Consider the following 21,967-nt stretch of genomic DNA (forward strand, 5'->3'; position numbering starts at 1 on the left):
TTGTGAATAGGAAAGGGACCCTGAAGAGGGTCCCACAAAATTGCCATAAAATTAATGGAGACTGTTAAAACATTCCCTAAAAAAACATGGTTTAACTTGCCCCCCTCATGAACAGTCTAAAGCCAAAAAAAATACAGGGGATTGGCTTTAGGTAAAGGAAAAATAAGCAGTTAAAAAAAAAAAAAAGAAAATAAAGGCTAATAAGTTAGAATTCCTAAAGGGATGTTACTCTAGCTTCTTTGAAACAGGATATGCTGGACGTGAGTAAAATGTTGAAATTAAATCTAGTTTACTTGTGGACTAGCAAAGCTCCCCTCAGGGTGCTTTGAATACTTGGATTTACTTGTAATGGAGTAGTGTGTTTCTGATTTAAACTGACATAACACTCAAGTTCTAGACTTTGGCAGAGATAATAGCAGCATAATTGGATAAATATCTTATTTTTTCCCTAGCATTTTTAGAAGATAGTGAAGTCAGTGTTTTAAGAGTGTTCTTGAACTAATGTTTCTTTTTTTTTGATAGAGAACCCATCTATAACCCTGTGTTTTAGCACCTGAAATTAAGTAGGTATGAGGCATTTAGTAGAATTAATTTTTGACAATCCTGAAACTTACTTGTCAAACTCTTTTGTATCTTTACTGACTGTTTTCAGGTTTTTTAGCGTTCTGCACTCAGTAATTTACTTCAGGAGAAGATTAAGTGGAAGTGCACATACATTTATTAATGTTTCCTTCAGTTCTTTAGTTAGACAGTAACCAATGTCTTTGCAAGGAGTCAAATACTGGAGGCTGATTCTAGTGATGTGCATTCAGGAATTTCATATTTTAAATGTAAGACAAATAATCACAGTTTTAGAAGAACGGCTGTTTATTTGGAGAATACACACAGAAAAATGCTTCCATCTTTGCCATGATTACTAAAAGCAATTAAATTTCTCAGTTACAGTAGGGCATGTATATACCTACAAACACATCCATTTTCATTTTGTTAGTCCTACTCTAGATGTTAACACAATGGGATATGTATAAACATCATAATAACTGCATTTAAAAAAAGGCATTTATAATAGCAAACCGGTTACTTTGAAGGTATTAGATAAATACCATGTTTGTTTAAAAATTTTAGGTTTCTTTCACTTACGCAAATTGGGGTTTTTTAGGCTCTAGTCCACTGTGAGCAGCTGAAAAGTGAGATGGAACGACAGAAGAATTATCTTGAAAAGGAGTTGGCTGCTCAGCTAAATAAGAGGGCTGATGAAAAAGAAGCACTGCGGCAAGAAATGAAGAAGGAAAGGGAGGACTTGGCAGCAATGGTATGAGTTGGTTCTTTTTCTATTTGTGTATTACAGTGAGTGCATCATCCTCTTGAAACTCTGTTTGCTTGTCTTGTAGTTTTAGTTTTGGGTCTCAGTCACTTCTACCATTTCTTTAAAGCAGTGGTAGATATGTGATTCTTTGAGTTTGAACAACTGGGTTTTGTGCTGTGTCCCTAGATACATACTAGGTTGTTGATTTTATGCACTTTATTTTAGTTAGCATAGTATTTTAATCCACTGTGTCAGAGTAAGAAAGGGTTAAGTAATATGTGATGCAAGGTTTGTACCTAGCTCTTTTGTAAAAATTATTATTTGGTTTGCCAAGGCAAGCATTCAGAAGTTAGCATGTGTCAAATTTAGGATTCTTTGCTACTTTGATGTTACATATACGTTAATGTTACAATATCATAATTTCAAAGTGATCTTATCATATGTTCAGTTTTCCCACCTGCAGAAATGTGTTGGAATCTCTTTTCTCACTTTTCCTAATGTTTATAAACTCTCTGAGACAGAATCTGTCTCATTGTTTATGCCGTGACCATTGTGATAGTCTTGATAATGTTGGTTTAGACTTCTAGATGCTGCTGTAATTTGAATATAAAACATGAGGGTTTTCTGTCCAATGGAGTCTACAGAGGAAAGCTCAAGCTAACAGTAGTAAGCCTGTGATAGAGGAGGCATTTCTAAAGTCTTTGAAATGGAAAGAAATGTAGAGAGAAAAGTACTTCATGAATTAGTGGTTTTCACGCTTGTTTGATCTGCAACGTCTTCAACCATTGCTGGTGGAAGTCTGGATACAATAGAGTGAATTTCTCTCCTGATTGTAGACTTTTTCTTATTTTTTGGGACTCTTTTAATATGGCTTATTTCTAAAAATCCGGAGAGCACAGACTGAGCAAAATAAACCATTTAAGTGTATATAAAAAAACCTCTTTGACTCCAGTTCCAGATACAAAAACAGGTATTAAGCACAGTGATAGGGACTAAGTGATATTTAAGTACATGAACTGATAGATAATCAGTGATCTTGTTGCCAGGGAAACTGAAATTAAAAAAACAACCTTCCACTCGAGACATCATTAAGCAATTCCTTGTTTGACTCCTTGCTATCTATTAGAAGCTATCCCTTTTATTAAGTTACTTGTTTTGTTACAGTGTTGCTTTAAAGCAGTGTATTCACTCCAAAATACAGCCTATTAGACAAGCATTTCATGCCTTTTTTTTGATAGAATATTTCACTCCATGTCATCACATCAGTTGGTATTTCATCACCCACTGAGATGCATTTTACTGGAACCAATTCCCACTTGAGGTAGTTGTAGTTGTTTTTAAAATCCTGCATATAGATTAAACAACATAAAGTGGCACTATGCTGATGTCATGTCTGGTAATTAAAGATATGGGATGACTGTAGAAAATGATGATCTATGTTAATGATTCATACCTACATATTATTAACTACTTTTATGTTTTAGGATTATGAGGAGGTAGAAATGGTATACTGTGGATCAAGTCAAGAGTCATCTGAATATTTTATTGTTTACTTTATGAAATTGTTTGTTTGAAGGGGAGAATTGGCATGATACATGAATCAGGTGGATGTATAAGGAACGAAAAATAGTTACGAATATATAATCCTCTAGGTTTGGCTTTGAATTTCTGAAAGTTAACCTAGAACTGTCAGACACCATTATTTCCACTTATATTAGTAAGCTTCAGGGCTAAATATCTGAAGGTTCACTGTCTCTGTTTTATTGTTACATGTTTTAATCATTCAGCAGAATTTCATCTGAATTACATTAGAATTTTTAATATACTATTTCTATATGAGTTTTGCACAACAGTGTGCTTTGATCTATAGTGTTGAAATGTTTTCTGAACTTGAAAATTAATTTAAGATCTGTGCTTGCAACAACAGTTTTCTTTAGCTGGAGGAACACGATTTGGCTTGAATCAATCTACATAAGGATGGATAAGGTGGCGTTAAATAGTACTCTTATATTGCAAAACTAATGTAGCCAGCTGCTTCTGACACCGTGTCCATATTAACAAGTCCTGGAGATTAGTGCAGTTGAGGAAAAGTTTCAAATAAACTACTGTATGATAAATAAATTAAAAATAGTGAACCTATTAATAAAACAATGTTGCTGTATTCTGTTATTAATAATATGGCACATATTTTTATTGTACAAACTTGATTTTTTATTAAATTTTTAATATTATGTATTTTGTATGTGGCTGGTCATATTGCATCATTACAGTGTTCTTGGACTTTTTCAGGTGACAGCTTTGTCTAAGGATGTGGCTGTTTTGGAGGCTCAAGTAGAGAGAATTACAAGGGAAAAGAATTCTCTGGTTAACCAGTTAGAAGAATCACAGTGCCAGCTTGCATCTCATGAAATGGAGATGAATAAGGTAAGCACATTTATAACGGAGTATTGAGCTTGGTTTTCCTTATCATTGTACCCTGAAAGAAGAGAATTTTTACCCTGTCCATTTTCCTACACCTTTCCCAGCTGCAGGAATAAAAAAACAACTTTTTCCATTTCCAAGTCACTTTGTCATGCAGAAGCTAACTTTTCTACTTGGCAGCCTATGAGGGTCACTATATAAAACACTATCCCAGTGTTTCAGTAAAGAATTGAGTTTGGTGTGAGGGAGACAGCATAAAATTCAACAGTGTCCTTAATTGCTACCTGTGGGACTTGCAGTGCTAAAATAAAAGGAGCTGTATCAAATCACTGGTTTTCAAATTCTTTCCTTTAGACCTTTCATGTAGTATACTGCTTAATTCAGTACTATTGATAGTAGAGCTCTTACAGAGACATCTTCTAGTTAAGAATTACAGCTTGATATGCATCTTAGGTAGCTGTATCTCTCTTGGGTGCTTTCTTTTGCACGTTTCTCAGTCAATAAGAGCCTTAATGAGTGTCATTAAGTTGTTAACTGCAAGGATTTGAGGAACAGTTTATTCTTTGGGCCTCTAGAAATTTCAGGAGAGGTTTTCAACAGTTCCTGTCTTCCCCTGCTGCCCTGGCTGATAGAAAGAGGCAAAAGTATGGCAGAAAATTCACAGCAAAAAGTCATCCCAACTTACTAGAAACTTCATTTTATTTCTAACTGAAAGACAAATGAGTGTTTTAAAAATGTCAGAATAGTTTGGTTTACCAATTCTGAAACACACTTTTGGCTGGGTTCACAAACGACTAGCACCACTTACAGGGGTGAGGAGATGGTGAAAGAGGCAGGAGGTACAAGTATTCATTGGTCTGAAAAGAACAATTTTGTACCCTACCAATTTGAAGTTTCCTCCTGGAGATGATACTTTGGTGCCAGTTCCTGCTTCCGTTCATGTTAATACACAATTGAATAGGTGGTCACCTTGCAATAGTCTGTTAGTTGCACTGTCCTGAGAGATTGGAAAACTTTATTTGTGTCCCTGTACTAAACCAAGAAGTCTTGAAAATCCTGGAGCTGACAGGACTATGTGCATCACCCTGACATTTTCACTGGCTATGTGACATGTTTGCTTGTGAATCTGACTCCTTGTTTCCAGACTCAGTTTGCCATTATTCAAAACAGCAAATAGCAACACTTCTGTTTTGAGTTTTATCCAAAATAGTGTTTTTCTTCATGCATGAGAAGTCAGGGAAAGAAAATATGGAGTGAGGATCTATTTCCTTCATTCTTGAGGAGACTGAAAAATCCATTATTAGGACAGCACCATCTGCTGATTCTTCTGTGTTATTCCCTTTGTACAGTGTGTGGAGGAGCTGAAGGCAAGGATGCTGTATTTTTTTTATTTCACTTGGAGGAAGTCACATATTGCATTTTGTTACATCCTTCAGATAAAGGCAGAAGGAGGTAGAAATCCAGGGTTTTCAAGCTATGCAGTTGCATCTCAAGATTTTTTTAGCTGCATATAATACTTTAGTATTTAAAAAATGCTTCAGAACTTTGCCATTTTTCAGAGTATTTGCCGCTTTGCATTATTTGGAATGGCTAAATTCACAAGCTGTCCTTTGAATTCATAAGTGATGCTACTGCTTAAAAGTTATGACAGTTGGTTTAGTTTTTTTGCTAGAGTGATTTCATTGCAGTATGCATATTTACTTTTTCCCTACCTTTTTTTTTAAGGAGAAAAAAAAAGTGAAAATGAGAAGAGGTATAAGACTGAAAAACAGAAATTAGTTTGGGTTGTAGAATATGTGAGAATGTTTTTGAGAAGCACAGAGGATTGTAGCAGAAAATTTAAAGGGTGTACATTTAAGGAGCAAATGCTGAAAGAATATAAGTAAGGCAGGGAAGTAGAGTGAGTTGGAAAGAAAGTAGACTAAGAGGAGCTGTGAGTAAATACATTTGCATTCTCACTAAGGAGTGTGCATGTATTTCGTTGGTTAATGAAGGTGAAATGGACAGGCACAAATTGGAGGTGATGACACAGGATAAGGACAAAAAGGGACAGCTTAGATTGAAAATTGGAAGAATGACAACCCTGTACAGCAGTAAAGTTATGTGAAAGGGATTAGTGATCTTCTGGTTTTGTTTTGGGTTTTTTAAATTTCTTTCACTTTCTCCTAACCCCTTCACATATCCTCTGAAGTTGAGCTGCCAGATGGAAAAGATTGAGGGGGTAATATAGCAAACACTCCAACAGCAGAGAATAATTGTCCTGTGTTGAAGTGGTTTCCTGAAATGTTGCTTTGATCTATTTCTTCTGGACCATGTATCTGTTTAAATTAGACTTTTTTAAAAAAGAATTTATCTTCAGTTTGCGATAAGTTTGTAATGCTCTGATCAAACTTTGAAAATTATTGTGTTAACATTTAAACAATTTCTTTCTCAAAAGTGTAAAATTGGCAAGTTAAAATACACCTTTATTTAGGAGTGTGATAGATGCTTTACTTCTACATTTTGGAAGTGTTGACATCGACTTTCTTGGGATTTTACAGAGAATGAGAGAAGAGTATCAGACCAGCAACTGTCATTTAACTGTACTGATACATATTTACAACATAAGCCTTTATACTTAGCAAAATCTTGATCCAAATATATTTGAATCTAGAAGATACTGCATATGTCAAAGTTAATGACTAAATATAGAATTCAGATCCACCTTTCTATGTAAAAACATTTACCATTTGTAGACCTAAAATATCTGTAAATTAAAAATATGGTGCCTTTCAATGGCCTGTAGAGGGCACCAAAAGATCTAATTGCAAACCCTGGTCTATGGATTCTTCAAGCTAACAGATCATGTTGTCTGTGTAATCTAACAGGTGTGTGGAGAAATGCGCTATCAGTTGAATCAAACCAAAATGAAGAAGGATGAGGCAGAAAAGGAGCTCAGAGAGTACAGAACAAAAACTATAAGGGAGCTTGAAATTAAGGACCAGGTAAGAGATAATACTGCTATAACTTTGCAGTTATTAGTAGCCTAAGTAGGGTTTTTTCAGAAGCTGGAATGATTCATTTTTCTAATAGTGGTCATTTATTACTGTTAAATGGTTTAAATTAATGGCAAAAAGCCAGCTTTTACTGCTAAATAAATACCTCTTGGTTATCTTAATCTTGTTTTCAGCCCTAGTATGTTCAGTTTTGCGCATCACTCATTCCATGCTTTCATATAGAATTACTCTATCATATTATTCATACCAGCTACTTAAATTCTGTGTACTGTATACATGTGTTTATACACTTTTTCTCACAAATAAATCCACACATAATTACCTATACATGCAGCCTAACAGAACATTAAAGACTCTAAGCATAACCTAATGATACCAAAAATGAAAATCATTTATCTTCCAATTTCTTTAAAGATTCAATGTTACTGAATGCTGGGATTCATAGAAAAGTTTAAAGAAAACAAAACCAGAGAAAAAGTAACCTTCTTAAAAAAAAAAAAAAACCTAGAAAAAATCCACTTGGCATTAACTGTTGCTTATTTAAAACTGGGTTTTGTATTAATTCAAAAACCAGTATATGCCTTACAGATAGTCTGTGAGAAAACATCCCATGCAGCAAGAAAGATTATTAGAGTAACCTTCAACATACTTGGCAAACAGCTTGAACAGGTGTAATCTGCATTTTTGAAGTGGCCTTTTTCTTGAGGTTCTATCCATTTTTCTCTAGGACTTCAAACTTTCAGTATTCCTTCTTAAGTTGTGATTTGCACATAAGAGTCTTCTGAATACACAGATATATAAGATGCACACGAGGATGATTTTTTTAATATGACTTTTGTTATTTGAGCAGCCTATCCAAGAGGTTTTGAACCATTCTTTTTCTTTTAAATAACTGAGCAAATCATTCCCTGTATAAGAATAAATGTAGGGGGACAAGGAAGTATTTCAAAAATTAATTTTTAAATTACCAGTTCCTCAAAAGCTGCGTGTAGAACAGTAAGTTTATAAACTTAATAGTACAAGCTTAGTCTGGAAGCAATATTAATTCAAGTTATAATGAAAATAGATGTAAAATCCAAGGGAGGAGTTTATTAGGTGAAATAACCCAGCACAGAATTATACAGCGCAGAAGAGAGGTCTTGAAGCATTCTTTTTTCAAGGTTTGCTTTTTTTTTTTTTTCACTCCTACATCCTTTAGGCCTAAGGACACTGAAAAACAAAAAACAGGCTTGTCGTCTGTGTCTTGACAGATATCACAGATAAAAGAGTTGGCATAATCTTGGCATACAAATAAAACAGGATGTGTTTAATAAGATACTTGAAGAAGTATCTTGGATTTTAAATCCTGTTCTCCAACTTGCTTAAGGATTGCCTTTTGAACAAATTACAAAATTTAACAAAATATTTTAACCTCATGTGATGACATACTGGTATTTTAATCAATGTGGGGCTGAATACACTGAAATGTGGTGATTTATAATTTGATATAAAGTGAAATTATGTGAGGGAGGGTTCCTATCAGCAAAAATTATTAGATAATTAGATAATTATGTTATTATATTGTTCAAGTATGATTGTTGGTTCCTCAAAAAAAAAAGGAAAACAAACAATTTTGAAATTTTCAGACTCAGTATCTCGCAGCTGTTTTATAGATGTGGTTCCAGTAACCCAAAAAGTTCTGTATAGGTCCTAGGATTATTTAACACATTAAAGGCAACCCAAGAAGTGTGTTAGAGTGCCTTGTTCTGTTGTTGCTTGTTGGCTGGGGATTTTTAAACATTTTAACAAATGTTAATAAGTTACTGCAAATTACTTTGTTTTAAAAAAATGAAAACAGTTCAGTCACATCTATCTTCGTATTTAAAGAAAACCTGAAATGTTTTATCTTATGTAGCACTGAATAGCAAATAATTGTTCTTTGGTCTCTCAGCCATGACCTGACCTTCTGGCCAAGAGACAGAGCTGATACCTTCCTTGGCCACCATCTGTTCATAATAAATACATACTTTTTTTTTTTAGAGTAGAGAGACAACAATGTATGAGTATTTTCATGCTATTCTGTATTAAATGATGGTTTTTTCTCTTTTAAAAGCAAAGGATCATGTTTTGAATTGCCTTTTAACATATTGAGAGCGAGTTTGCTGTTTCTTGAGGTATAATTGTATTTTTAATTGTCCTGTAGATAAATTTCAGTTTTTAAGATATTTTTACTTTACATGGAATGACTTTTAAAAAAGGATTAAAATTATTCAGGTGTGTCAACATAGGCAGAAAGCCCCACATGTACAATTCAGGATCACCAGATACATATATTTGTATGTCAAGGAAATACAGGTTGGTATTTATCATATGCTGGTATTTATAAATCTTATTCAAAATTGAACTTGTATTATTTAGGAAACCTAAGGAGAGTATATATCTTTGGTCTTTCTCTCTTTTATCCTAATATCTTTTTCCGTCTATTTATTGTTCAGTTAGGACTAATACCCACGTGTCAATATCTGTTATAACTCTCTGTTATTAACATTTTACATGAATATTTCTTAAAAATGAAGAGGCGCAATGTTACAATTTGAATTGAATAAGTTCTGTAATATCATCCATTATGATCCTGATTAACATCAGGATTATGGAGGGAGGTGGCGGGAAAGGCATGTCCTACACAGTTTTCTCTACACAAAACCCACATCTGTTCATCTGGCCCAGTATGTTGTAAAGTAGCATAACCTACTGCCTCTCTTTTTCTCCCTCAGCCAGCCCTCCCATTGTGGATGTAGCTGTGCTGAAATAACAGTGCATTACTTAATACTTTTACTGCTTAGGAACAAGCTTTATAAATTATACGAATATAATGCCTACGTGGCAGTAAACTGTGTCCACACTAGGGGTTGTACTAGCACAGCTATATCAGAGAGAAGTCACGCCCTAACCTAAATTGCTGTTATTAGAACAAAAATTGTGTGGCATATTTGACACAGCAGGGCATCACTTTTATAATACTTTTTTTTGTTAATTTGTAGGCACTGCATGGCATAATTTATGCATTTCTAACAGAAATCATACTTCTGACACACTAGGAAATGGTTCCTCAGATTAACATCACTTGCTCTTTTCTGCTCTGCCGTATAAAAATAAAAATGAAGTTCTCTGTTAATAATTTGCTTTCTGTTTGTCTGAAATAATTTATATTTGGCTTATAAAATCTTGCAAGCTTCAGCATGTAGAAGGAAAACAGTTTTTAGTATTGGGTTTTGCAGTCCAAGCCAATTTGGGCGTCCTCCTTATTACATAGTTCTTACCAGTAGCATGGCTCCACTGAGAGTTGTGGTGTCTTTGCAATAAAGCAATGGGACATGTTAAATTCAACTCCAGAAGCTAACTGCAGCTTTTCAATTTTGTTTTATCATGTTTCATGGAATCAGATAAGTACTTTGTGTAGAAATAAATCCAAGCTAGTAATCTTAACCTGTAAAAAAGTCTTTAAATTTGGGCAGATATAGTTTGAAGGGGGGATTATACAATTCTGTTGCCTACCTTGTAGGCAACAGAATTAAAAGGTCCAGAAATACTGTACTAAAACCCACAGATTTTTAAGAGTGGCCTGCATGGCAATTCATAAGTCCAATTAAAAGAAATCGAGACTCACTGACATGCATAACCTATACAAATAGGAAGAGCTACACACCAAAGTATTTTTGTGCAGTATGACAGAACCTAAATGATGCGTCTGTACATTATAGACTGACAATTTTGCAGACAAATAAAAATCTGGCAAAATTGCAGTCCAAAAGCATTTTGCCAAAGGGTATTTTGGGAATGTTTATCTCATTTGTCATAAATCCGTGATTTATAGTAACCTAATTTAGATGTTATAAGAGGAGAGATTACTGACTCTGTCTTCATCAAAAATAGTTCAGGCCAAGAATTTGGGTATATAGCCTGGAAATGCTTCGGAGTATCCAAAGCAAGACCAGAAACACCTTCTAAAGACCCTGATTCACTGAAATGTCTTTTTATGAATAGATATCAAGCTTTCATGACTGAGGCTTTAAAATACTAGTTTTCAACAGCTGTGACATTCAGCATATCACCAGATGTTTGAAACTTGCAACTTTTAATAAGTGGTGAAGATGGGTTAGGATTATGTGTTAGGTATATTCTTATAACAGTCTATATCTATATTTGATACTATGTTTCCTCATTAGTTATAAAGATGCTCTGGAAATTATGTTTTGAGAAGAAATTCTATTAAAGCAGTAAACTTATACTTGAGTAATATTTGGTATGGGAGAAAAACCCCAAAACTCAGGAGATGGCTTGAAAACTTTAGCATGAAATATTCTCACCTGGTCTGACCTTGAGTATAATTGTCTTAAAAGTAGCAAACCCAAATTGCTGTTCGAAAAGAAAGTATTAAGGAAATGTGATAACCTTTACTATAACTGAACTAATGAATCATTTTGTGTTTTGGGCATTCAATGCATTAATTTAAAAATGAGTAAATAAGGAGTAAAATGGCAGTACTTTAAGCCTTGCTTTGATAAGAATTTTCTAGCCTGCTCAGGAAGAACATAATTCTTTTTTTTTTTTGGTAGCTGAACTTACTAGCTCATCTCAAGATTTTTGAGGAAGACATTGACCTACAACTCTGTAATATTTATAAAATTATAATATGGCTGTTGCTGTTCTGCTATGGCATAGCTTTCCTCTGTCAGCCACCCATTCCTCAAGGATCAGTGGCATGAGCAGCCTTCATGAAGACCTATCTATTTCCTTAAGAAAAATCTTTGGGACTAGGATTCCCAGTGGTAGACTTTTCTTTAGTCACTTGTCTGCATTTTCTGTACAGGTCTGCTTCCCCTAAGCATCTAGCCTGCCAAGAGGAGTAACACAGGGCCAGGATTTTATTGTTCATAGGTGTCGTTTGGCCCATGTAACCTTGATCCATGTTCTGTCATCCACAGTGATGCCACCCCACAGTATATGGAAAGAGAAAATATGTGCATTAAAAATTATTTAAAATAGGAAAGGAATTGCGCATCGCTTGATATAGTAGGTTTACATACTTAAATACTTGGTTTCTGTTGGTTTTCTTCTTCTCTGACTAGAAAAAAAAAAGGTGGTTTTATCAATTCTTTCTGATTGTGTCAAAAATCAGAAGAAAAAGTGTGTAAAAGTCCCTATCACTTGTCAGTTGTTATTGCATAGGTTTTCTTTTCAGCTATTCCGTTATGCTGTCCAGGAAATCAGAACCAATCTCACATCAGTAGTCTTAAATAGTGTTTGAAAGGATAAAAGGAACAGGTTTTGTTCTCTCCTATTTTTCAATAATGAAGTAGGTGTAATCTTCCCCTTCCTTCTTTCTACACGCATCCTTCCTTTTCTGAAATTTTTATCAGCAAGTGAACCATATATTTTGCACTACCTCATTGTCCCCCATCTCCCACCTGTGCAATCCATTAACAGAAAAATCATCTTGTTCCACTGTGAACAAAATCACTTTCTTATCTCTGCTGGTGGCTGCTGAACTAATCTGTAGTACAGCAATGTTCTCTGTTAAAATGTGACTGTAGTAATCTCTATCGGATTGGAAGTTTTGTTCCTGAAATAGTATTGCAGGTCAGATATTCTGGCAAATTAAAAGCAAATATTTTCATGGAAATGATGAGGTAAAATCCTTGTATAGTATGCTTCTGCCATTCACTGTTGTCACTTCCCAGGGTATTTATCCACAGGGTCCATGTTGCTCTTCAAGAGTTTGCTCAAGAACGGACCTTAAAGATTATTTCTTAATTTAAAATTTGTGTGTGTGTACTCATAAATCTATACTTTGCAACGTAAGTTTTTTTTCTTGCCTCAGCTAACAACCACAGGTAACAAATTTGCTTCACTGAAATTTAAAGTGTGTTCCTCTAAACACATCAGCCCTCCATGCTATTCCCATAAAGTTCTTCCAGCACCCCTGCTCTTCCTAGGAAACTGCAGAGTCCTGTCTCTGTTAATTCTCCACCAATTTGGAAGTAGAGGGTTTGTGGCTGATGGCCTTTGCTTAGGTGATGGCTCTTGTCTTGAGGCTCTGCCCTTTAGTGGAGCACACAAAGGTGTGTGGTACTGCCAGGTGCCATCACATTTTGCAGTACAAGTGGCAAAGGGGTCCCAAAACTACTTTGAGGAATTCAACAATCCCACCAAATCAGGTTTGGGTTATAGCCATCCAAGAACTCACAGCCTGCTTTGCTTATCTAGGCTATATCTTTCTTGTCCCTCTGGTCGTTACAGATCAATTGATTTGTGAGCCAAAAACTTTCCACAGGAACCATGCGTGTTACTTGGGGCTACTTCTTGTGTTTCTGCTCAGGTTACTTGCCCTTCCTGTCAGGAAAGCTTTTCAGATTCCAATTTTAGGCTAAATGATTTGTAGAATTTGCAGTAGTCCTGTGTGTTTTTGTGAATTAGCCTCTTAGAAAGAGGTGGTCTTCGTGAACTCCTTTAAGCCCTGTGTACATATTTGTATGTTCTCACAGTTTATAATAAATCTATTTCCAGAATAGAGGTTTCCCCTTTGAAACTACACGTAGCTTTCATGAGTGCTTTGTATCCTCATTCAGATTTGAATGAGAAGCAGCAGTAATTCAAACAGAGTGCAAAAGGGAGAAAGCCATTGTTGGGATGTGGTGGGGGTTAACCTTGTGATGGCCCTAGCTCTCTTTACAAAGTTCTTCAGGTGCAATATGCTATGTCAGATGGCCATGCCTGGGAGGTCTGAGGTTTAGAGACCACTCCGAACCTACAGTTGCTTGATTGATATCAGGATTAGGATAGAAATGACTGCAAATGACCCCTGCTGCATATGGCCTGAAGTAATCCAAGTAAAACACTTGAAATCTTTCTGCAAAACCAGTCTTGTTTTGTTGAGGGTTTTTTTATTTAAGGAAAAAAAAATCAGTTAGTTCTGTCCCTGAATAATTAGTATATTATTAGGTATGGAAGGCACCATGGATTGAGATCAGTGTGAAAGAGTGCAAAAATTCCCTGTCAATGGTACACGTAGTATTTAAATGTATGTGCAAGGCCATGCTGGAGGCACCTCTTTGAAAGACTTGGTCCTGAGCATTATCACTGTTCTCTCTGTTTTGAAGGCTACTTTAGTAAATGGGGCTAAGCTTACGAGCATCATGGCCTGTAAAGGTATATTAATTTGAAGTCTGTATATTTTTATAGATGTTGATTGCCTTTTGGGGTTGTGCATTCAAATACCAACCACAACAGTGATTATATTTCACTTTTTATTACTCTATATTTTTTCTTCTATTTTTTGGTTTTATTTTATGCCTCTTCAATCTTTTAGTAAGGGTAGCAAATAAAGTATGAAACAAACAAAACAAAATGTAGTGTAAATTCACATTAATATTTTACTCTCCGGAATTATCTTACTGAAGAATTTGGGCAATGATATAGTCAGTGCAGAATTTCCTTTTAAGGTTATACTGTGTATTTTTTTACCTGATGTGTGAACATACTGCGACAACAGTGAATATCATAAATGACTTAAGAATTAATTTGGTTTTAGTTTATTTTTCATTTTGTTAAAAGTATTCTAAAGTTGTTTTTGCATTTTCTTCAGAGTATAACTTTTTTTATCACCACTTAATCATTCTCATTTGATAAAAAATGTATCTGTCTTTTCTGTCAGTTTGCTCTTATGTAAAATTCTGTGAAAAACATCTGCGAGTTTGAAGTTTAAAGTTGTATTTTTGCACACAATAGAATCAGGATTAGTATAAAAAGAATTATTTTAATCTTTAATTTTGAATGAAATTATTATTTTATTTAATCAGATTTTACAGAGATAGAGATGTCTAGTTAATTAAAAAGCGCATTTTTACAGCATGCATAAGAATTGTTAGGTGAAGATAATGTCAGATAGGTTATGAAAAGGATATTTGAGGATTGATTCAGTGTTTGAGAAATCACCTTTTATGTTTTCCAGCAAGTTGCATTTATGTCACTGAATAAGCATCTCTACTGTGTTCCCCTAGAAATGCATTGTAAAAATCTGAAGACAATTTTTAAATGCCTCTACAAACTAATGGATGAGAAGTGAAACACTTAAGTGCTTCAAGAAAAGATACAAAAGGGTCCTGTGTGCTCTGAAGTGGAAAACTTAAAATATAAAAGGTGGTTGGTGGTAATACTGAAAAAAGAATAATTGATTTAGAATAAAATTTTACTGCAGTGGTACTTCACCAAAGCTTTGTTTTTGTTTAAGCAAAACTTCCTTTGCGTGACTGAGCTGAATATGGATGCAGGATGGTGTTAGTGTGTTTCAGCTTACTAATAATGGTGTTTCTCCTGCTGAGGTTTAGCCTGCCATCTTTCCATGGCAAAGTGCCTGTTGATATTCCTGGGAGTTTGGGCAACTGCAGAACAAGACATATTAAATAGTACTTTTGAAATTATGTGCAGAAGTAATAAGAACATTAAAGTTGCAGAGTTAAGCACCAGAAGTTGCTTGTTCTAACCTTAATGTAGTCTTGTTGTACGTATACATTATGATAATTCTGTTCCTTGTTATACTGAAAATCTGTTTCAGATTTTCTTAAATGCAAGATTGTCATCTGTCTTTTTGCAGTTCTGTGCTCCATCTCTTGTCTCTCACATACATTGAAAAGTTAAGTACCTTGAAGAAATAACTTTCTGATCATGTGGTAAAAAGCTGTATCACAGGTGATAGGCACTGAGGGATCAAATTAACACTGCATGAGAAACAGAGCTGTCAGCAAAATGCTTTAGTTGGTGGTTTGTTTCTGTTTCTGTCCCTACAATTACACAGTGACCTGGATAGCAGCTACCGAACTACTTAGAGCTTCCTGATAGAAGAAATGGTAACTGAAGTAACACAAATTATTCTGAGTAAAAGTTGGGAAAAATGCTGCTGATAAGATTCCCTGCAGGAACAGTGAAGATTCACTGATTCTGTAATTTCTCTGTAGATTTAATCCCAATTACATTGTGATGACCTAATGATGGACTAGACTTGGCATATTTCAGAATTCAGGACAGAGTGTATTTGTGAGACTTACTGTTAACTGGAGAGAGAAGAGGGTTATTCTTTATTATATTAACACATCTCAGATTCTGAGGGTTCATATTTCTAACTATTACCTGAGTTTTTAAACTGAAGTATCCCATAGTATTGAGAGTATGATCTGTTTTCAGCCTGTAGATGTGGTGTGGTGTGTGGCCCCTACTGAATTATTTTGAATGAACATTTTTTGGTGTTTCAAAAAGAGTAATTTAATCAATAAGCCTAAATATACCTGGATTGGCTGTTTCTGAGTTGTTGTTAAAACGTTTTATTGGGTGACATTTTTCTGCCATCCCTTTCTCGCGAGGTTGTCTGCTGTTTCTGCCATGGTCATTACCAGAATTCTAGAATGTAGGTCATGCTGCAAGCACCTCCAAACATTGATACTTTAAAGTGTTTATGTATGTCTGTATATACCTACACAAATGTACAAACGTATGTGTGCATGAGTGTAAAGGAGCTGATACTGGATTTTGGAATGACTGATTAAAGTAGCCCAAGTACAATTGTTCTTTAAGCCACATTTTTGTTCTCTTGATACTTCTAATAGAAAATTGTAAGACACCTGTGAATGTTCAAAGATCCTGTCATGAAGTGACACTTCCCTATGTGAGAATTTCCCCCTGCACTTTCATGACAACTAAAATCTATGGATGTGTTCTTGAGTTCAGCCCTGAAGGTTTAACATCTGGCTGATGGAAATGAAACATTTTCACCAGAGGTTCTTGCACTTGGAATTTGCTTCATTCTGTGGGTCTGTGTCAAAACCTGACTGAGCCTGTTTAACTCCAGGCAATGGTGTAAAGCCCATCTGTTCCTTGAAACTTTTCCCTGAAGGAGCGATCTAGAGTGTATTTATATTCTCAGCTGTGGTTGTGCTTTTTTAAAGTACTTAGCTGATGCTTTTGCACTAATTTGTGGTTTGGGTTTGTTTAAAGGTGTGCTGAATGGATGTACTTTGAAAGTAGATTTTAGGAATGTTGCAGAACTTTCCTATCTTTAACTTGGGAAGACAGTGAAGAGTTCACGTCCCCGTTTACTGTGAATGGAGAGATAACACTTATGAACTACTACTGTTAAGAAGAATAGAGAATCCACTAAGACTTCTATTAAAAATACACAAAAGTCTGAAATGTAAAAATGCAAAGCATTTGTAACTGAATATCTTTGACTAACTGATTTTAAAATATTCTGTCAGTTTTATAAGTTGCTATATTCTTTAGAAGGGAAGAGTATTAACGACTTTGTAGACAGTTTCACTATCTTTGTATTTGAACTTGGAATTCCCAGTGTAATTTGGTAGGAGGTGCATGTGATAAAGCAAGGTGACATTTAAATTCTAATCAAAATTTCCTTCATGAACTTTTTTTGAGTGCTCTTTGCTGGCAAAAAAGTGTACAGTTAAGTAAATGGCAAAATTTTAAAACCCCCAACACTACTGAAATGGTGTTCTTTTTCTGGATGAAGAGATTTTATTTCTCTGACATCATAACTTACTGTAAGTAGTTTAAGTTAACACTTTATGGGAGGAAAAGAGACAATGCTATTATGAAGGTGCTTCAAATGTTTTTATTAGGGGGAGGTTATTTTCATTTATTCTTGTAGGATGTTTGAATGAATAATTTCATTAATTAAAGAAGATATTGCATCTTGTCTACATGAGGAAGCTATCACAAACAAGCTATGATACGGGTTTAAAGTATAAGAACTATTCAGCACTAACTCCTTATATGAACAATTTTATTCTGCACTAGTAATGACCATTCACAGTTTAGTTGACTGCAAAACATGCAAGTTCCCTCCAGCCCCAAAGACAAATAAATATTTGCATAGAGAGTTAGTGCAGAACTGTTACTACATGATAAAACTACATTGTCAGGTTATTCTGTACTCTACTGGCCTTCTTAAAAGCATCCTTAGGACAAAGTATAGTATTGTGTTACAGGTATATGTCTGCAGGTACTTGTATGTTGTATATGGACTTGAAGAAAAATATATTGTTTCTGAGAATTTCCATGAAAAATGTTTAAATTGCTGACAATATGATTGGGATAATGTAAGTCTAGCATGTAGAACTAGAAGATGCTGGTCGTGAACTTGAAGATGCTGGTCAATCAAACTTGACTATGGTTATTTGTAAAATAAGTTAATAGACTCATCAACTTTAGCTACTATGTTGACATATAAGGACTAAGGATATTAATAAAATAACAGGATTAACAGCAGCTGGTACGTTTAGGGTTCAGATAGAAGTCATAAATACTTCTTTTCAATAATGGTAAAATAAAAAAACTACCTTTATTCTCTTGTGTAATATTAGGTGACAAAGCTAAATGCCCCCTTGTCACTGGTTACGTAATAGGCGTTAAAGATAAAAATAAATCAATTATCCCAAGACCTATCCTATGTCAAGCAGCTTCTGAAGATGGCCACTGTTCCACTGCCTTTCTGGCTCTCTAGCACAGTGAATTCAGGCCACAAGTATGGAGCCTTCACATGAGAGGAATGGAAAATACTTGAATGCCTGTAACTCTTAAGCCACATAGAACGCAATAACATTGATTGTATATTAGAGTACTTAAATATGAAACACATTTTGGCTTTTCATAAGAATGTAATTTTAAATACTTTAATTTGCTTGTTTTGCAGTTTTTATCAAGTAACTACTATTTTCAAAAACAGAAGCGCGCATTATGTTCAGGTGCTTTGATCACCTTTTTTTTTTTTTTTTTTGTCTTGAAATGTATCTCTATGTATTTCTTAAATATACTTTCTTTGGTTCTATAATTTTCTAAGCAAATAGAAAAACTGGGATTAGAGCTGAATGGAAACAAACAGCGTTTGGAACAAGCCCAGCAGGATGTGACAGGAGCCAGAGAGGAGTGCCTAAAACTGACAGAACTGCTGAGTAAATCTGAGCACCAACTGCACCTCACCAGGTACCCCTTATCCTATTACATGCTGTAGTACCAATTTCATTCTGCTAATTTTTTGCCACAAGCTTCCCCACAGTTGTTGTAGATACTTGCAGTCATTGACTACATGGGCAGCCCTCAGTCGCGTTAGAAGTGGAGATTTGAATGAGTGAGTTATGAACTATAATTTATAAAAGTGAATTAGTAGTGTGTAGAAGAGGCAATGTTCAACTCTGGTGGTGAGGTGGTATGGTTTTAGGCAGGAAGAAGAGCAAGGAAGGCTGCAGCTTCATTTTTTTTCTGTTGCTGTGCTTAGTAGGACAAATATATTTGAAATGTTGTTTGAGACTTTAGTGTAGAGCAGCACCTTTGAGCATAGGAGTTCTCAAATTAATAAACTGAAATTTCTTCTGCAGAATGACCAGGAATATGTATATAAATGTATAAATGAGCATAATTTTTACTGTATGAGGTAAGCTCAAGTATGTGAGGAGAATGTTTCAGTCTATTGCTCAGTGAAGATACAGTGCAATGCATTGTGTGATGAGAGACTTCACTTCCCCTGAGCGTATTCCATCCTTGGATATAGTTCCCAATGTCTTTTGCTGCACCATTCATTACATGTTTCTAGAAAACTCCAGAAGGTTGACATGCCAATTATTCATTGCAACTTGAGTTTGGGTAACTGCAGAACTTTTTTCCTTTTGCCTTGGAAAATGCTATTGTCCAACTGTTTGCAGCCTTTTGGTTGTGTGTGTGAGTTTTTTGTTCCATTGCCCTGCTCCCCTCAAGAATGAACATCCATAAACAAATCTGGCAGCTTTTACTCCGTACTAAAGGAAAAAAGTTAAGCTAGTTTAAATTTTTCATGGGGGAAAAAAAAAAAAAGCTCAGATTTTTATCACTTAACAGAAGTCTGTGTGTTTATCCAAGTCTTGTACTTTTTGGGCTTTGTGAGAATTCTGCCATTGAGTAAATGGAAATAAAATAGAGCCTTGTCTAAACTATTAAATTCAATGAATCATTTTTTTATTCAGCTAAATTTCTGTGTAATTCAGAGCACGGTTGTTTAACAGATGGAAGAAAGTACCACTCTAACAGCCTGTATTTAGAGAAAAAAATATGCTAGAGGTTAATGAACTTGAAAAAAGTTTTGGGTGAGTTGTTAAGATATCTAAAGTTTGGATTTAGCAGAACTTTATTAATAATGATTTGTTGTGATAGTTAACCAAATGGCTTTACCACGCTCCTTTTAGCAAAGGCTGATTATATGCAATAAAGCTCTGGATATCTTAGAGGAAATCTGACTAGCAAATTTATAATTTTTAATTTTTTTTTTTGTTGTGAAAATACTCAAAATGTTAAAAAGAGAACCATTCCCTGCTTTTACATAGCAAAGTAATTAAAGCTGGATACCTAACATACAGATGATGTAAGTAGCTTTTTGATGTATGGTCTCCGACTCGGAAAGTTTCTGAGATGCAATCATCAGAGGCTGGGAACAGTATTTTGGGCAAGTAATTCTCTGTGCTGGCCCTGTTCTCATACAATTTCACAGATGCCTTTTTGAGACAGATACTGAACTGCCATGGCTCCTTTGACCTAGAGCAGACACTCTTCTGCAAGGTCCTGATCTCCTTGGGGTTTTTTTGGTTGTTTGTGGGTTTTTTGTGAGTTTTGGGGATTTGGTTGATTGGGTTTTATTTTTTTTTGTTGGGTTGGGGGTTTTTTTGTGTTAATTGTGTGTTCATGCTTGGCATCTCCTTACACGAATTGAAATGTTTTCTATGCTGACATGTATTTATTGGAAAAATGTATATGTTGAGGCATGGGAAAGAGGTTCAAATCTTATTTTCTTGACATTCCCCAAATTCTATAATACTTTGTAGATTTTTGTGAGTGTCTGTCTGTTTTCTAGGAATACATTAAGTGACGTTGCTTGGAGAAGAAGGGGGAAAAAGAGATGAGCGATTCATTGCTCCTGATCTGTTACCTGTTTTCCCTTTGAACTTAATTTCCTAGAGCAGGATTTGAAATGTTCTCATTTCACCTGTTTTCCCTGCCTTGCAAAGGAAAACATCCCCTACTAAAATGACACTTGTCCTTAGCCTGTACTCTTTCTTCCTCTCAGCTCACCTCCTGGCAGAACAGGTTTTTTGTGCTAGTGAAGGTATAAAAGTTACATGTCTCTAGTGGCATTAGTTTTGCATTTTGAACTCAGCATGTTTTTCATGGATTGGTACATCCATAGTTGTTGCATGTAAATTATATTCACTTATGGTTTGCCTTCTTTCATTTATTCCCTTCACCTCAAATGGCAACTGTGTCAGTGAAAATACTTGAAGGGTAGGGGTAATAGCAATCCTATGGGGGTTGTAGACTCATTCGCTGTGGCGCTTGCCAAGGAAAACAGATTTTAAGCTCTAGAGTCCTGCCTGTGGGAGGTTGCTGCAGAAATTGCACTGATTTAGTGCATCTCTTGGGTATTCTGGCCTTGGCCTCGCCTTGCTGATTCTCTTCTTTTCAGGAGAGGGCCAGCTGGTTCACTCCAAGTCTTCTCACAACGCTGGAGTTGAGGAGGGCCTGTACTGCTGTTACACCATTGTGGATAGCCTTTCTGTTGCCTTGCATGACCTGTCTGTGCTGTTCTGGCAGAAATTAGAGGTAGCTGAGGAAATACAGAAAGAAATCTTTGTTTTGTATGAAGTATTGTATTACTAAGGAGAAAAGCCTCACTAATCCACTGATTCTAAGTTTGGATATTGTAAATAAATAGGATTATAAAATGAATACAAGCACTTTGGATTTTAATGTACAAAAATGAAATAAATGTATATGAAAGGAATAAATAAGAAAAAACATGCAATCTGTGTCATAATGAGAAAAGAAAGTACTCTGCAGAACAGCACTCTTCTCCAGGAGTCCCACTTCTTTGCTGTATCCTAGTTTTCAGACACTGTTGATTGATTACCAACTAAACAGCTTCTAAGTTAACAAAATGTACTTGTTAAAAATGAAGAAAAAAAGGTTACAATTAGCTATTCTAAACCATTGCCACAGAGTTTAAAATTGCCTTTTCCTGTCACCTTTCTTCCTGGAGCAATATGTTGCTTAGAAATACTTGCTATTAACATGCACTTTCTGCTATTGAATCTAGTTAGTAATTCTAATTTGTATGTCTTCAAAAGGCTGGGGAAATACAGAACTTCTACAGTGTAGTTTTGCTTGTCAGTCATGTAAC

The 21,967-nt window shown here is 35.2% G+C and overlaps 1 protein-coding gene across 1 annotated transcript in view; it reads left to right on the forward strand.

Annotated features, from left to right (window-relative positions):
* Window positions 1-21,967, forward strand: part of SDCCAG8 (SHH signaling and ciliogenesis regulator SDCCAG8) — a 104,798-nt gene that overhangs the window by 19,052 nt on the left and 63,779 nt on the right. The window contains 4 exon segments of the mRNA XM_066178519.1: window positions 1,160-1,312; window positions 3,596-3,730; window positions 6,595-6,711; window positions 18,608-18,750. Coding sequence (XP_066034616.1) covers window positions 1,160-1,312; window positions 3,596-3,730; window positions 6,595-6,711; window positions 18,608-18,750 — 548 coding nt within the window.

This window comes from Chamaea fasciata, unplaced genomic scaffold (genome assembly GCF_029207755.1).
Source record: "Chamaea fasciata isolate MVZ Bird 193981 ecotype frontalis unplaced genomic scaffold, bChaFas1.0.hap1 SCAF_3, whole genome shotgun sequence".
Classification (NCBI taxonomy): Eukaryota; Metazoa; Chordata; class Aves; order Passeriformes; family Sylviidae; genus Chamaea; species Chamaea fasciata.